General features: G+C 43.0%; 1 protein-coding gene across 9 annotated transcripts in view; it reads right to left on the bottom strand.

Annotated features, from left to right (window-relative positions):
- FGFR2 (fibroblast growth factor receptor 2) overlaps positions 1-16,644 on the bottom strand; it is a 490,361-nt gene that overhangs the window by 144,604 nt on the left and 329,113 nt on the right. For all 9 annotated transcript variants that reach the window (XM_044056062.1, XM_044056068.1, XM_044056067.1 and 6 more), the window contains one exon: positions 10,884-11,005. In XM_044056062.1, coding sequence (XP_043911997.1) covers positions 10,884-11,005 — 122 coding nt within the window. The remainder of the gene's footprint in view (positions 1-10,883; positions 11,006-16,644) is intronic.

The following is a 16,644-nucleotide window of genomic DNA, read 5'->3' as shown; positions in this document are numbered from 1 at the left end:
GTATTCAAGCTTGCACCCACGAATGTTATCTTTTGAGAAGGTACTAGTTGTGATTTATTTTCATTTATTGTGTACCCTAGGCATGTTAAAAGTCTTTTCACAAATGCCAGATGCTGAAGAAGAATGTCCTTGTTCTCTTCTTGAATGAGACAGTCGTCCAAGTAAGGATATATTTGTATACTTTGCAAAATGCAATTACTGGTGCCAGGCACTTTGTAAAGACCCTGGGCGCAATAGATAAGCCAAAGGGCAGTGCAGAGAATTGGTAATACATAAAGCCAGCCTTGAAACGGAGGTATCTTCTACATGATTCCCTTATTAGGATATGCAGGTATGCCTCTTTTAGGTCTAATGTCACCAGCCAAGCGTTTTTGCCCAGCATGGGCAGAAGCTGTTGCAAAGTCAGCATTTTGAATTTTGGAATGTCCAGGTATGTGTTCAAAATTGATAAATCCAGTATTGGACGCTAGGCCTTGTCTTTTCTGGGTACCAAGAACAGTCTTGAATAAAACCCTTGTTCTTTTTCCTGTTCTGGTACTGGCTGAATGGCCCCATATACATGAGGGACGTAACCTGTTTCTGTGCTTCTGCCCATTGATTTTTTGGCAGATCTGGCCAACCGTTTGCAATTGGCAGAGTGTGGAAGTGGAATCTGTATCCCTGAGATACAATGTTTAACACCCACTTGTCCTGTGTTATTAACTGCCAATTTTGAGCATAAAGTGCTACCAAAAGATAAGTGCTTGGTGATGGCAGAGGGAAGTCACTGAGACTGTTTACTGTAGGGTTGCGCTTTATTTCCTCCAGATTTGGAGGTACAAGCACCCCATTGCTTTGACCTGTAAGCATCCTGTGACTGGTATCTAGAACCTTTAGGGCACCTGGATTTGCCCCATTGAGCTCTGTCGGACACAGGAAAGGACCAATTTTTTGTAGGCCAGTGTCTACTGAATCTTGGTGGCTGCACTTGTAAGAAGTCTTTTACAGTTTGCATAGACTTAGCTTTGTCTTCCATTTTCTTAAAACCTCTTCTGCCTTAATACCAAACAGAGTATCATGCTGTAATGGTGCATCCAGCAATTTAGCTTTAACATGATAAGGCAAATTTTGCTCTTTTAGCCAGGCATGCCTCCTAATCACAGATCCAGTAACTGCAGCCCTGCAGGAAGCCTCTATGGAATCAAAACCACATTGCAAAGTATGCTTTCCAACTTGTTCTGCTGCATGCAATAATTCCTGCAATTCTTTATTTTCTGCATATTCAGAAATCAACATAATTTTGTTTCAGTAATCCCATAACATGTAGTTGATACTTGAGCATATGAAACTGGCAGTTTAAGGCCTAATTACCAAGGTTGCAGATGTATAAACCTTCTTTCCCCATCTATCCAGTGCCTTTGAATCTCTGTCAGAGGGGGTAGGATTTTTTGCTGTTGAGGCCTTAACACCTTTTGGACCCTGTGAAATAGTTTCAGGGTCAGCAGCAGGGTTTCTAAATAAAAATTTGTGTGAATCAGGAACCCTGTAATATCTATCTAGCTTGCTAGGAGCCGGAGGTAAAGAGTCTGGAGTCAAGCTTGACTCCGAAAACACATCACCCACAATGTCTAAAACAGGAGGTATGGCTAAAGGCCTATGCTAAGGGAGAAGAAGGAAATCCCTGAGCCTCTTTTTTGATTCTGAGAAATCTTGACTCTCCCAGTGAAAATGCTCCCTCAAAGTATGCAAAGTTTCTCGAAAGGAATAATCTTCAGGAGGAGATGCAGATGGGATAGATTCCTCTGCATCAGAATCCTCATAGGGTGGTATAGATAATTCCTGATCAGAAGAAATAGAAACCTAATCTGAAGATTCATAATCTGGGTCTTGCCTAGGCCTCTTATCAGGAGGGGGTTGGGAACCCCTGATCAAGGTAATTAGGTCTTCAGCCATTATGATCATCTGTTTTTTGGGCATAGAGGCCTGTGCACATGGCTCATGTGTCGGATTTTTAGCTTTAGAAGTTCCTTTTGTCTTTGATTTTGAAGCTGACATTGGTTTTATATAAAAAATGTTGTGGCCTGAATACACCCTCAGAAGCCAGTGCCTGCTCAGCAGCTCCGGACCCATCCGAGGGAGAGACATCCACGGGTACAATACTTTGAGAATCTCGCGGCATGCCGGACTCCACATGGGTCTCAGTAGGGGCCTGCGACTCGAAAGTAGCGGGTATCAGAGGCTGCGAAAGCACCTCACTGATTACCAGTGAACCAGCAACTGGCTTAGGAGAAGCTTCGTCATCAGTTTTGGACCTCGACGGTCTGTCTCTGTCCTTTCCTTTGCGTTTTTTGTGTACTCCAGTAGTCTGATTACTATCCAACGACATTTCAGGATAGTTAAATCTGTTTCCAAAATATTTTGAGGCAAAGATATACCGACGCTTAATAGTGCATTTGTTAAATCTAGCACAAAACCGACAGCTAGGCACGTTATGATCAGGACCTAGGCAAGGAATACAGTATAAATGGAAATCCTTATGAGGTATTTGCTTCCCACAAGTAATGCAATTATTAACTTTTTCTGACATTGATATGGAGCAAGAAAAAAGTTTCCCCAATGGGGTACTTAGCTTTAGTGAAGACTTCGGTTCTGAAACTCGAATTCGAAAATTTCAGGAGTCGGCCGACCGGCACTGGCGAACTGCTTCTGCTTCGGGCACTGCGCAGCAAGAAAGACTAAAGAAAATGGCATCGGCTGCTTGTTATATACCCCTAATGACCTGACGTCATGGAAGAGGAAACAGCAACTGATGTAGGACCCAAGACTTTGGAATTCAGGCCGACTGAGGGCAACCTGCCAGCAGATTACCCAAATGTAATGACTGCAACAGTGAAACACGAAGAACATCTGCAAGTCTGTATGGATGAGTTCTTGCTTGGTGAATGTGTATAGACATGTGTAAGACTGGATGACAGGAATGCATGCATGTTTGAAATGGGGATGTTTCATTAACAGCACGTGTGTGTTTCATAGGTAAGTGAAGCTTGTGTGTATCGGAATCCTAGAGAGCAGTATCTGGGTGTGCGTATGTGTTTGAGAGATAAGGAAAGAAAGGTGTGTGTGTGTGTGTTTGTGTGTGTGTGTGTGTGTGTGTGTGTGTGTGTGTGTGTGTGTGTGTGTGTGTGTGTGTGTGTAGGTGTGTATGTGTGTGTAAGCACACCCATGCACATATACAGCACTGTGAGATTAGGGGATGAAAATGTGCGTGTCTGTGTCTGAGACAGTGTCAGTGTGTGTGTGTGTGTGTGTGTGTGTGTGTGTGTGTTAGTTGAAGGTTGGTAGACAACAGGGCTGAGGAAATGCCCCCAATTCTAATGCAGTCTCAAATTTGAGGGGATATGGGGTGTTGTCTCTTACAAAAAGAGGCATGTATTTTTATCATACATTGATGGAATTTGCTGATGATGAATGCAAGTTAATGGTGTTAACTTCTGAGGAAAGTTCCTTTCTTGGAACTCACAAACTGCATGTACAGTGGATATAAAAAGTGTACACACCCCTGTTAAAATGCCAGGTTTTTGTGATATAAAAAATAAGACTACAATAAATCATTTCAAAACCTTTTCCACCTTTAATGTGATCTATAACCTGTACAATTCAACTGAAGAACAAACAAATCTGTTTGGGGAAAAAATATAAAAAAACATGCAATAAGTTGGTTGCATAAGTGTGCATACCCTTAAACTAATACTTTGTTGAAGCACCTTTTGATTTAATTACAGCATTCAGTCTTCTTCGGTAGAAGTCTATCAGCATGGCACTTCTTGACTTGGCAATATTTGCCCACTCTTCCTTGCAAAAGTGCACCAAATCTGTCAGACTGCAAGGACGTCTCTTGTGCAGTCCTCTTCAGGTTACCCCACAGATTTTCTATTGGATTTAGGTCTGGGCTCTGGCAGGGCCATTCCAAAACTTTAATTTCTTCTGTTGAAGCCATTCTTTTGTTGATTTGGATGTATGTTTGGGGCCATTGTCGTGCTGAAAGGTGAAATTCCTCTTCATCTTTCAAGTGGGTGAAATTCCTCTTCATCTTCATCTTTCTAGCAGATGCCTAAAGGTTTTGGGCCAAACGTGAGTGGTATTTGTAACTGTTCATAATTCTCTCCACCTTGACTAAAGTCCCAGTTCCAACTGAAGAAAAGTAACCCCAAGGCATGATACTGCCACCACCATGCCTCACAGTGGGGATGGTGTTCTTTTAGTGATGCGAAGTGTTGTTTTTACACCAAACATACCTTTTAAAATTGTGGCCAAAAAGTTCAACCTTGGTCTCATCAGGCTTAATACATTTTCCCACATGCTTTTGGGAGACGATGTATTGTTTTGCAAATTTTAGCCGGGCCTAGATGTTTTTCTGTGTAAGAAAATGCTTCTGTCTTGCAACCCTACCCCATAGCCCAGACATATGGAGAATATGGGAGATTGTTGTCACATGTAGTACATAACCAGTATTTGCCAGATATTCCTGCAGGTCCTTTAGTGTTGCTGTAGGTCTCTTGGCAGCCTCCCTGACCAGTTTTTGTCTTGTATTTTCATCAATTTTGGAGGGATGTCCAGTTCTTTGCAACATCCCTGTTGTCCCATATTTTCTCTACTTTTTGATGACTGTCTTCACTGTGTTCCATGGTATATCCAATTCTGTGGAAATTTTTTTGTACCCTTCTCCTGATTAATACCTTTCAGCAATGAGATTCCTTTGATGCTTTGTAAGCTGTCTGCGAACCATGGCTTTTGCTGTAGCAGGCTACTGAGTAAATGTCAGGAAAATCCTACTAGGACAGCTGAACTTTACTTGAGGTTAATCAGAGTCTCTTCAATTGATGGCAGGGTGTGTACCCAAGAAGAGTGAATTCTGAAATTAAATCAAAAGGTGCTTCAACAAAGTATTAGTTTAAGGGTGTGCACACTTATGCAACCAGCTTATTGTACTTTTTTTATATTTATTCCCCTAACAGATTTGTTTGTTTTTCAATGGAATTGTACAGGTTATAAGTCACATTAAAGGTGGGAAAAGTTTTGAAATTATTTATTACGGTCTCATTTTTTTATATCACAAAAAAGTACAGTTTTGTACCTACCATAAATGTAGATGTTCGAGGATCCCCATTGCTGCAGTCCTTACTATTGGGTGTAGTCCGCTGTCCAGTCGGCCCGAATACCAGAGTATAAGGCTGACGTCGGTCAGGGCGCATTAGACTGACGTCAGTACGTCAGGGTACTAATGCGCATGACCGACGTCATATCCTCAGTCTTTTCTTGCCCCAGATGTCAGAAGACCCTAAAAAGACAAGGCCCAAAATACCTGCACCAAAAATATGTACAAGATATACAAGAATATATACAAAAATATCAGCATGTAACCTCACCTACACAACCACCCCTAAACACAGAGGGGAAGGAGGGAGGGTAAATTGGACTGCAGCAATGGGGATCCTCGAACATCTACATTTATGGTAGGTACAAAACTGTACTATGTTCTTCGTTCCCCATTGCTGCAGTCCTTACTATTGGGTAGAATCCCAAAGCAGAGGTAAGGGAGGCTGGCAAATCATAAAGAAGCAGGAGCTGACAACATGCCTTGCAAAACAGCTGTGGCAAAACCAGCCCTAGACTTAGAGTAGATAGGAAGGTGATAATGCTTAGAGAAAGTATGCACTGAACTCCAAGTAGCTGCTTCCAAAATATCCTTAGTTGCCACCCCCCTTAGAAATGCTGTTGAAGTGGCAGTAGCCCTAGTGGAGTGAGGCCTAATCCCAGCTGGAATCTCCTTGCCATGATGGGAATAACAAAATGCAATGCAAAAGCCAATCCACCTAGAAATAGTTTGTTTTGACACAGGCTTGCCCTGCGAACTCAAAGCAAAAGAAACAAACAACTGCTGAGACTGCCTAAAATCCTTAGTCCTGCTTAAATAATAACGCAATTGCCTGTGTACATCTAAAGTGTGCAAAATCTTTTCCCCTTTATTTTGGGGGTCTGCATAAAAAGTAGGCAAATGAATAGTTTGGTTTAAAGCCACACTAGAAACCACCTTAGGCATAAAGGAAGGATTAGTACGTAATGATACCCTATCCTTATGAAAAATCAAAAAGGGCTCTACTGCCATAAGGGCCTGCAACTCAGACACCCTTCTTGCAGAAGTAATAGCCAACAGAAAAGCAGTCTTCCATGACAAGTATTTCAATTCGGCAGTAGCCGCAGGCTCAAAAGGTTGTAGAGTAAGTTTTTCCAACACAAAATTGAGATCCCAAGCAGGAGTAGGAGCTCTACGTGGGGGTCTTATATTCTTTGCCCCACTAAGAAACTGCTTGAACAAAGGATGCGAAAACAATGGTGGGTCACAATCATAGTGAGCTGAAATTGCTGCAGCATGAATCTTAATGGAAGAGAAGGACAAACCTTTGTCCAATAACTCAGTAAGATATTGAAGAGCCACACTCAAATTAGGCTCAGAAATCTCCAAATTCTTTGCTGCACTCCAAAATAAAAATCTCTTCCATTTTTCTGCATACACTTTCCTCGTACTAGGTCTTCTAGCTTCCATAATCACATTTAAAACTTGTTGAGGAAGTTGAGACCTGCTGTGTTTCAACACAGAATATGCCAGGCTGTTAGATGAAGAGAGTGAAGCTTGACATTGAGCAGATGACCGTCCTTCTGAGATAACAGATGAGGAATCAGAGGTAAAGGCCATGGAGGCTTCTTTACCAGACTCCGTAGTAGTGGGTACCAGTGTTGCCGAGGCCAATCTGGAGCTATCAAAATCATCCTTGGCCTGTCTTGTCTGACCTTTAATAGTACCGTTGGAAGAAGAGGCAGAGGTGGAAAGGCATACACATGAAGGTTTTTCCAACTGAAAGACAGAGCATCCACTTTCCAAGCTGTGTGATGAAACCCCTTTGTGCAATACTTTGGCAGCTGGTGGTTTAGTGGAGAAGCGAACAGATCTATGTCTGGAGTTCCCCATGACACTGTCAATTTCTGAAATACATGAAGATCCAGTTTCCACTCGTGGGGATCCATGATTTGTCTGCTTAACACATCTGCTAAGGAGTTCTGTGCTCCTGGCAGAAACCTTGCCTGAAGAGTTAGTTGCAAGCTTAGCGCAGTCTCCCATAAAATCATCACTTGCCTGCATAAAGGATAAGAATGTGTTCCCCCTTGCTTGTTGATGTACCACATGACAGTTGTGTTGTCTGTTAGAATCAACACCTGCCCTGGAAGAAGTAACTCCTTGAAAGCCATTAATGCAAACTGGACTGCTAACATCTCCTTCATGTTGATATGTAGATGCTGTAGTCTGGCAGGCCACTTGTCTTGTATCCACTTTCCATTTAGATGAGCTCCCCAAGCAATGTCCGAGGCATCTGTCGTTAAAATCTGACTCGCCTCTGGCCGGGTCACAGAGAGTCCCTTGTTTAGGTGACATTCCTGTGCCCACCACAAAAATTCTTTTTGAAGGCAAGGTATTATTTGAATGACAGTGTCCAAATCCTGGCAGTGCTGAGTCCATACATTTTTGAGATACCATTGTAGCTTCCTCATATGCAGTTTGGCATTGGGAAGCACCAGAATACAAGATGCCATGAACCCTAATGCTTGAAGGACTGTCCTTGCAGTCAGCACGGACTGATGAGATAGTTGATGGAAGTAAAGTGATAGACTCTTTTGTTTGTCCGGGGTTAAAAAGGCCATCTGGGCTGCTGTATTCAGTCTCACACCCAGAAAGCACATGTCTTGAGAGGGTACTAGACTGGACTTTATTTCGCTCACAGAATACCCTAGGCATCTTAGCACTGCTATAACATATTCCAGATGCTGTAGAAGGTCTTCCTTTTCTTGAGCCAGAATCAGGCAGTCGTCCAAGTAAGGATAGATTTGAATTCCTTGTAGCCTGAAGTAAGCTATCACTGGAGCCAGAACCTTTGTGAATACTCTGGGCAGTAGATAAGCCAAAGGGCAATGCAGAGAACTGATAATGAGAATTTCCAGCTCGAAACCGCAGATACTTCCTGCAACTTAGCCTTATAGGCACATGAAGGTAAGCTTCCTTGAGATCTAAAGTTACCATCCAGTGATCTTTGCCCAGCAGAGGTAAAAGCTGTTGTAACGTCAACATCTTGAACTTGGGAATGTCCAGATAAGTGTTGAGGAGAGATAAATCCAAAATTGGTCTCCACATGTTCCCCTTCTTTGGTACAAGGAACAGGCGAGAATAAAATCCTAGGCCCCTTTCTGATACAGGGACTGGCTGAATGGCCCCCATCTGGAGTAACTGAGAAACTTGCTTGTGAGCCTCTTTTCTTTGTGGAGGAGGAACGTCTGGCATGCCTTTGAAAGGGGGCATGGTATGGAAATAAAATCTGTAACCGTGGTGAATGATATCCAACACCCATCTGTCTTGAGTAATTAAATCCCAATTTTCTTTGAAAAGAGACAGTCTTCCCCCCAAAGGAGCTGCCAGACGAGAATCTACTGGCAGCTGAAAAGGCAGGTCATTGGGTCTGTTTACGAAAGGACTGACCCCTGCCCTCACCAGAAGTCTGAGCAGGTGAACTCCCTGTTCTAGGCCTAAAAGAACCTTGAGCTCTGCCCCTACCACGTCTAGACCTACCCCTAGACTGGGAATCATAAGCAGGATATGTCCACCCCTTAGCAGGCCAATTTCTACTAAACTTCGGTGGCTGCACCTGCAAAAAATCTTGAACAGTTTGCATAGACTTAGCTTTGTCCTCCATTTTCTTTAAAACTGCTTCCACAGGTGAACCAAACAACACATCAGACTGTAAAGGAGCATTCAAAATCCTTGTCTTAACATGCTCAGCTAAATTCTGATCCCTCAACCAGGCATGCCTGCGAAGAACAGAACTAGTGGCCGCCACCCTCGAGGAGGCCTGTACAGCATCAAAACCACATTGCAAAGAATGCTTACCCACTTGTTCAGACACATGAACCAAATCCAGCAACTCTTTACACTCAATACCTTCCGCCAAAGCATCCACCTTAGATTTCAATTGTGAAAGGAGATAATTTTGATATTTTAGCATGTGAAACTGACAATTCAACGCTCTCATGGCTAGAGTGGAGGAAGTATACACTTTCTTTCCCCACCTATCCAAAGCCCTTGCCTCTTTATCAGTGGGAACAGGATTCTTAACCACAGAGGCCTTAACACCTTTAGGCCCCTGAGAAACAGTTTCTGGGTCCGCCCTAGGACTCTTAAACAAATACTTATGAGCTTCAGGCACCCTATAGTACCTATCGGGTTTAACAGGAGCAGGAGGCAAAGAGTCAGGGTTCAGGGAAGCCTCTGCAAAAACATCTTCCACCACATTCAACACAGGAGGTATAGCTAAGGGCCTATGCTGGGGTAAAAACAAGAATTCCCTAAGCCTTTTCCTGGAATCAGAGTAATCCTGGCCTTCCCATTTAAAGTGCTCCCTCATGGAATGCAGAGTCTCTGAAAATGAGAAATCCTCAGGAGGAGAAGCTGAAGGAGGGGAATCATCCACATCAGAATCAGAATAAGGAGGATACTCCTGCAAATCTTCCACAGAAGCCTCAGAAGCCTCTGAACACTGTTCAAAACTATCAAACTCCGGTTCCACCCTGGGCCTCTTATCAGGAGGGGGCATAGAACCTCTAATCATAGTAATCAAATCTTCTGCCATTTTAAGCATATGTTTCTTAGGTACAGAAGCCGAAATGCTAGGAGAAGCCCCCACTGAAGCTGAACTTGGCCTACCTCTCAAAGAAGTTTTGGCAACAGAAGGAGAGGCTCTAACTACCTTGGGAAGAGAGGGAAGAACAGTTACCTGAGAAGCCCCCTCAGCCTGGCCTACCTCCTGAGAAGGCACATCCTGTAACAGTAAAGTTTCTGCCTGAGACTCCATGGAAACTCCTGGCAAAACCTCTGGCTCCACTGAGCCTTCTAAAGAACCGGCGTCCGGGACTGCCAGTTCATCAACCCTAGGCTTCGCTGTTTTGTCCTTGCGCTTCTTGGGCGAAGCGGCGTCGGAGCATCCGGCGGCATTTTATAATTGCAACGCTTCCCAAACACTAACCTGGCACAGTCTAACCTCCTCTTAATAGTGCGTTTGTTAAACCTAGCACAAGAGCGGCAACCAACAACGTCGTGCTCAGGCCCTAAACAAGGTATACACAAGGTATGGTAATCCCTATGAGGTATCTGTTTCCCACAAGAAATACAGTTATTCACTTTTTCTGACATCCGGTTAAATACTGAGGCAAGAAAAAACCAAAATGTTCCCCAACGGGGTACTTAGCCAACTCTGCTTCGGTCTGAAACTCCGGTTTCGGAAATATTTCAGAACGCCAACCTGCACTCGCAAAACTGCTTCTGCATCGGACCATGCGGCAAAAAAGACTGAGGATATGACGTCGGTCATGCGCATTAGTACCCTGACGTACTGACGTCAGTCTAATGCGCCCTGACCGACGTCAGCCTTATACTCTGGTATTCGGGCCGACTGGACAGCGGACTACACCCAATAGTAAGGACTGCAGCAATGGGGAACGAAGAACATCCTTGCATTTTAACAGGGATGTGCACACTTTTTATATCCACTGTACATATGCACATATATGTGCAGGTGCACACATGCACACACGTGTGTGTGTGTGTGTGTGTGTGTGTGTGTGTGTGTGTGTGTGTGTGTGTACATATACAGTATAAACACACACAAATACAACTACCAGACAGAACCTTGAAACAGACAAAAGTTAAAACATCTTTGTCAGCTGTACAACTTCTGACATCTAAAATATGTCAACATTCAGGTTGTAGAAGAAATTTCAAATTCAGGCTGAGTGGGCCCATTTACCTTTTAACATCTTCACAGCCACAGCAACCGCTTCTTTGGGTTTGTCTTTGTCAATTCCCACAGCTTCTGCCATAACGACTTGCCCAAAGCAACCTTCTCCAAGAGGTTTACCCAGAGTCAGCCTGTATAAATAAAATAGAAGATTACCATGCAGCATCTATTGAAGGAAATAAAGCCAAACAGCATTTTCACTGTCAATCCTCAAAAATACTGCAGTGAATTAGTTCAATGAGTGGTATTCGACATGCATGGAAATGCATACATCTTTTTTTTTTTTTCCTCCATGTCTTCAAACCAAAATACAGTAACTGGTAGGACTTGAAGGTGTAGTCATGCATACTGACCGGGAGTCAAGCTGAAGACACTGTACTTTGTGTTCTGTTAAAAGTTAAAGCAATGGCTTGTACTGATTTGTTATGTTATGATCTAAAGCAAAAGGTATTCGGCTTGATGTAAAATTCTGTCCGATATTAATTTCCTTTAAGAATAAGCTGCCATTTTATCTGTAATTTATGTCTGAAATGAGCGCACATAACCATTTACCTGACAAACTGTCCTATTAACAATGTTTTCATGTCTCAGTGCAAGAAAACAACAAAAAAGAGTGGCCATGTGACACAGAGGGATAAAGCCTTTAGTGTATCCCAGATGACCCTTGCTTGATTAGTGGATGGGGCACAGGAGGAGCTGCAGGGGGGGGCAAATGGGAGTGAGCATCTGATGTCACTTTGCCCCACCCTGAGGGAAAGGAGGCAGCCTAGGTTTAATGCAGTAAACAGTGTATGAGCCTGGTCAGCTCCATGCCACATAAGTGGTGAGATGCTTACTTGGGAAACTACGCATGTAAGGAAGCACACATGCATGTAGCTTCCAATAGCAACTGTAGTGGAGCTTGCAAGGTTGCCGCAAGGGGGTCAGGGCTTAGGGTACACTCAACCAGCAGTAGCATATCACTGCACCTGCATCCTCAGTGTTCTCATCTGAACTAGATGTGGCTCGGGTTGAGCCAGAGGGAGGTTAAGGTGGGTCAAGTAGAAACAGTAAATGAGGACAGGAGATGTTGGCAACCGATGAGCTGTGGGAAGCATAAGAATAACAGCAGCATGCGTAAGCTGCAGCACTGCTAGACATGCATGCAATGGGAGACGAAAGCCAGGATACTTCATGACAGCTACAAGTGCAACTATGTTCTTGTAATGGCATGAAAGGCAACTGCCAAGAGTTAATACTGACAGCCAAGAACAACTGAATCTCAGACACAGAACAATCATAACTTCAGAAAATCATGTTTATGCGTATACTATTGTATATATAGACTAATTATTCTTTGGGTTACACATTATTTTTTTAACCTGACCTTAGAATCACAATGTAATAGACTAAATAAATGGACTTACTGGTAACTGTCATAATGCTATTTGGTGCAGTTTCTTTCTTTTGAGATGTTGCAGAATGACAGCATTTCATTTTTTTATAACCATACTTTAATGTCTTTAATCTTTTTTGACCCATCTTCATACTTTCACCTTAGAAACAGTGACCGGCCCTACCGACAATAAGACAGAGTAATGAGTACAAACTAAACTTTCACCATTAAGAGCAACTGGATTTCTTACATTAATCAGGGTCACTGCTCAACACAAAAAAAAGATGATTTCATAGTTAATTTTATAATGGATGCCACTAGTTACAAATGATATTTTCATTGAAGCTTTTCTCAAATAAATTTTTTCATGACAAACTGCTAATGACACACAGCAAGTAGGGTTGCCATCCTTGGAAGAGGCAAAAATGGAAAATTCCTTGTCTTATATACAGTACACGTTCTTTCCGTAAATCTTGTCCTGCCCACTTAATCCTTCTGTTATATATATATACACATACACACACACATATAAACAGAAAGAAAGATGTATGTATAGATATATAGATAAAGACATATGTGTGTACATCTATGATTATATAAGGTTGCATCAACATTTGGATTCAATCGATGTCCAAAACAGAAACCATAATACGTCAGAAATGTGAATGTCGATGTAATATTATGCATGGGCCAAGAAACAACCTCAGCACATGCAAACCCTTAAAAAAGTTGTTTTTGCAGTGGGGAAAGTCTCCCTTGCACTCCATGATAGGGGGGTGGCTGTGCCCTCCCCACCAACTGTTAATTATATATACTAAATCCGAAATTGCAGAAAATCAGGGAAATGGAAACTGTGTAGTCACAAACACCTGTTGACCTTCTGTTTAGTTGACCTAATGTGGATGACTAAACAGATGTCAACTGAAGCATCTGCACTCACTCGATCTCCCACACATGCACTCACTCGCATTCTCTCTTTCGCTCTCTCTCTCTATATATATATATGTACATACATATATATATATATATATATATATATATATATATATATATATATATATATATATATATATATATATATATATATTTATTTATTTATTTTATGTATACATAGATACACACACATACACGTTCGTTCACACACACACACACACACACACACACACACACACACACACACACACACACACACAAACACAAGCACACTTACTTGTACAGCTGAGTTCACATTGTATAAAGATTTCAAAGCATAAATATAAAAACACAGTAATATTTCTATCATGATGTACAGGTACAGTACTACTGAACCACATTTCCACAGAAAAATAATATTAACTGCCACAAAACCCATCTAAGTTAATTAATAGGGAAGACAATATTACAAACTGTCATGCGCCCCGCCCACCCCCCCCTTTTCTCCCAAGGCCAGCAGTGAAAATGGAATCTGCCAAGTCAGAATGTTCAGTCAAAAAACAAATACAGGGCTCACTATTCACCTTCAGCTTCCAGTCGTAATTAGCTATCCAAATCACCGTCCTCCGCCCTCCTTTCATCCCCACAATCACTCTCCAAAAGGAATATTGCTGACTCTGAGAACTTTACTACATTTAGATCTCTATGGAAACATCATCTATGACAAAGCTCAGAAAGATATCCAATACACAACTCAAACTGATAATGTCACCCAGGCACTGAAATTCATACGATGTGTGAATGACTGTGAAATCAAACTTGCACATGTACTCAAAAAAAGCCAGCTCACCAGTGTCTGTCAGCCTGAGATGACATGCTCGACAAGCCACGTTGCTTTGCAAGAGACGGCTTGCACCTGTCACCCCTAGGCTTTTGAATACTGGCCATGGCTCTTGCTGCTCCCATAGTGCCTTTTTTAGGAAAGGCTCAAAAGTCAAACCCACCTCCACAAACAGCACAATTAAAAAACTGAGGGTTATGCTACTCAACACCAGGAGTTTAAATCTCAAAATGCACGTGCTCGAAGCACTTCTCAGTATGGAGAAAGATGACATCTGTGCAGTAACTGAAACCTGGTTCAAGGCTCCAGAGAGCACCCCAGCACTACCGGGCTACAACTCATACCACACGTTTCGGCCCCAGAACATGGACCGAAACACAAAAGGAGGGGTTGTATCCATATTCATCAAAGATACCTACACCTCCAGGTTAGTGGTGCAGCATGACACCACTGAGATCATCCATGTGCAACTAACATCGGGCAAATCTGCAATGCAAATTGTGGCCTGCTACAGATCACCCTCCATGACGCAGGACCACCACTCCACCTTTCTGGAGACACTGGAAAACATGAAGGTCCTACCGAACACCCTGATATTGGGTGATTTCAATTACCCTACCATTCACTGGGAAAACTACTTGAGTACAAATTCCCAGGCCCAGCGCTTCCTGGAATTCATCAACTCAAATGCCCTGGATCAGCTGGTAAACTCCCCTACCAGAGGTGAAAACATATTGGACCTGGTCATAACCAACATGGGCGACAGGTGTTCCACACTGGAGGTCAACCCGTTACTGGTTAGATCAGACCATAAACTAATCACTCTGGATGTCCACACCCCACCACCACCCCCAACTAAGGAAACCACAGTAAAAAACTTTTCTAAAGCAAACTTCACCTTACTTAAGACAGAGGTGGTAAGTTTCACAGCCCCCACGCTAAAGGATAACACTGCCCAAGATGCAGAAACCTTTACAAATGCACTCCATGAGCACCTACAAGGATGCATGGATCATGCCATCCCTAGCAAAATCAAGACTCACTCCTCTAAGAGAAGGAAACTAGTTTGGTGGACCCCTGCAATAAACAGGCTATACAATAGAAGGAGGAAACTAGTTCAGAAAAAAAGCAAATCCCAAGAAGGAAAGACATCCCTAATCAGTATCAGTAAGAAACTAAGGTCCCTCATGAAATCATCCAAGGCTAACTTCAAAAGAAAAATAGCCAAGGATTCAAAAGATAACCATAAAGACTTCTTTAGCTATGTTAAGAATCTAAGTGGCAACTCGCAGATATGCACTGAACTAGTGCAAAATAGCATAAAATATACTGAACCTACTGATATTGCCAACATCCTGACAGATAGATTCAGTGCAACCTTCACCCCCCTCTCACCTCCAAAAGGGCCCACAACAATACCGGAAAAGTGTAGTGTCCCAAAAATCACAGACGCACAGGTGAAAACAGCCCTTTCAAAAGCCAAAAACACAGCATCAATGGGACCAGATGGTGTCCCAGGCTGCATCTTGCATGAACTACAGAATAAACTAACCCCCCACCTAAACACACTGTTCAACCTCAGCCTCTCCACAGGCTACGTGCCCATAGAATGGCGCACAGCAATGGTTATTCCTCTCCACAAAGGAGCAGCCACAACTGACCCTGGTAACTATCGCCCCATAAGCCCCACTAACCTGGTCTGCAAGGCTATGGAGCGCATCATCATGGAACTCATTAACAAAGACATTGGGAACCTCCAAACACTTGACCTGACCCAGTTCAGCTTTGTTAAGGGCAGATCATGCCTACTAAACCTGGTTGACTTCTTCGAGACAGTCACCAATGCCATAGATGAGGGAAAGGTGGTTCACACAGCTTACCTTGACCTCGCCAAGGCTTTTGACACCATTCCCCACTCGGGTATTACAGAAAAACTCACTAACCTGAACATAAACCCCTACGTCACAAGATGGGTTGCCAACTGGCTTACAGACAGAACTCACACGGTAAGAATAGCAGGCTCCAGGTCCGACTCTAAACCAGTCACAAGTGGTGTCCCGCAAGGCTCGGTCCTGGGACCCCTACTGTTTAGCATATACTTCTCAGAAGTACAGGCAAATACAGGAGGACTGTGGCTAACCAAGTTTGCCAAAGACTGCAAACTGGGAGCCATAATTGACTCTCCGGCTGACATGGATATCCTCCAAAAGGGCCTTACTGAGACAGACACCTGGTGTCAAAGTCATGGCCTCAAGCTAAATAAAAAAAAATGCATAGTCATCCCATTTGGGAAAAACAAAACACCCACGAATTACTACATAGGGGGCAGTTCCCTTAATACAGAAGAGGTAATAAGAGATCTGGGGACCCAGGTGGATAGTAATCTCTCCTTTGACAATCATATTGCCAAAGTAGTTAGGAAATCCTTCTATGTGGCCCATCTAAGGGTTCGCATCTAGAAATAAAGGGGTTATAGTGCCCCTCTACTCGTCATTCATTAGACCCATTATAGAGTACAATACCCCATTTGGGATGTACCTCACAAGACACCGCCAACAGCTGGAAAGACCACAAAAGTACCTCAACAAGAGGATTACTGGCCTCAAACATATGTCCTATGCAGCCCGACTAAAAAACTCCGA

The sequence above is a fragment of the Protopterus annectens genome, chromosome 14.part0 (assembly GCF_019279795.1).
Source record: "Protopterus annectens isolate FY-2018-M chromosome 14.part0, PAN1.0, whole genome shotgun sequence".
Taxonomy (NCBI): domain Eukaryota; kingdom Metazoa; phylum Chordata; order Ceratodontiformes; family Protopteridae; genus Protopterus; species Protopterus annectens.
The sequence above is the reverse complement of the archived record's forward strand: the minus strand, read 5'-3'. Positions and strand labels throughout refer to the sequence as shown.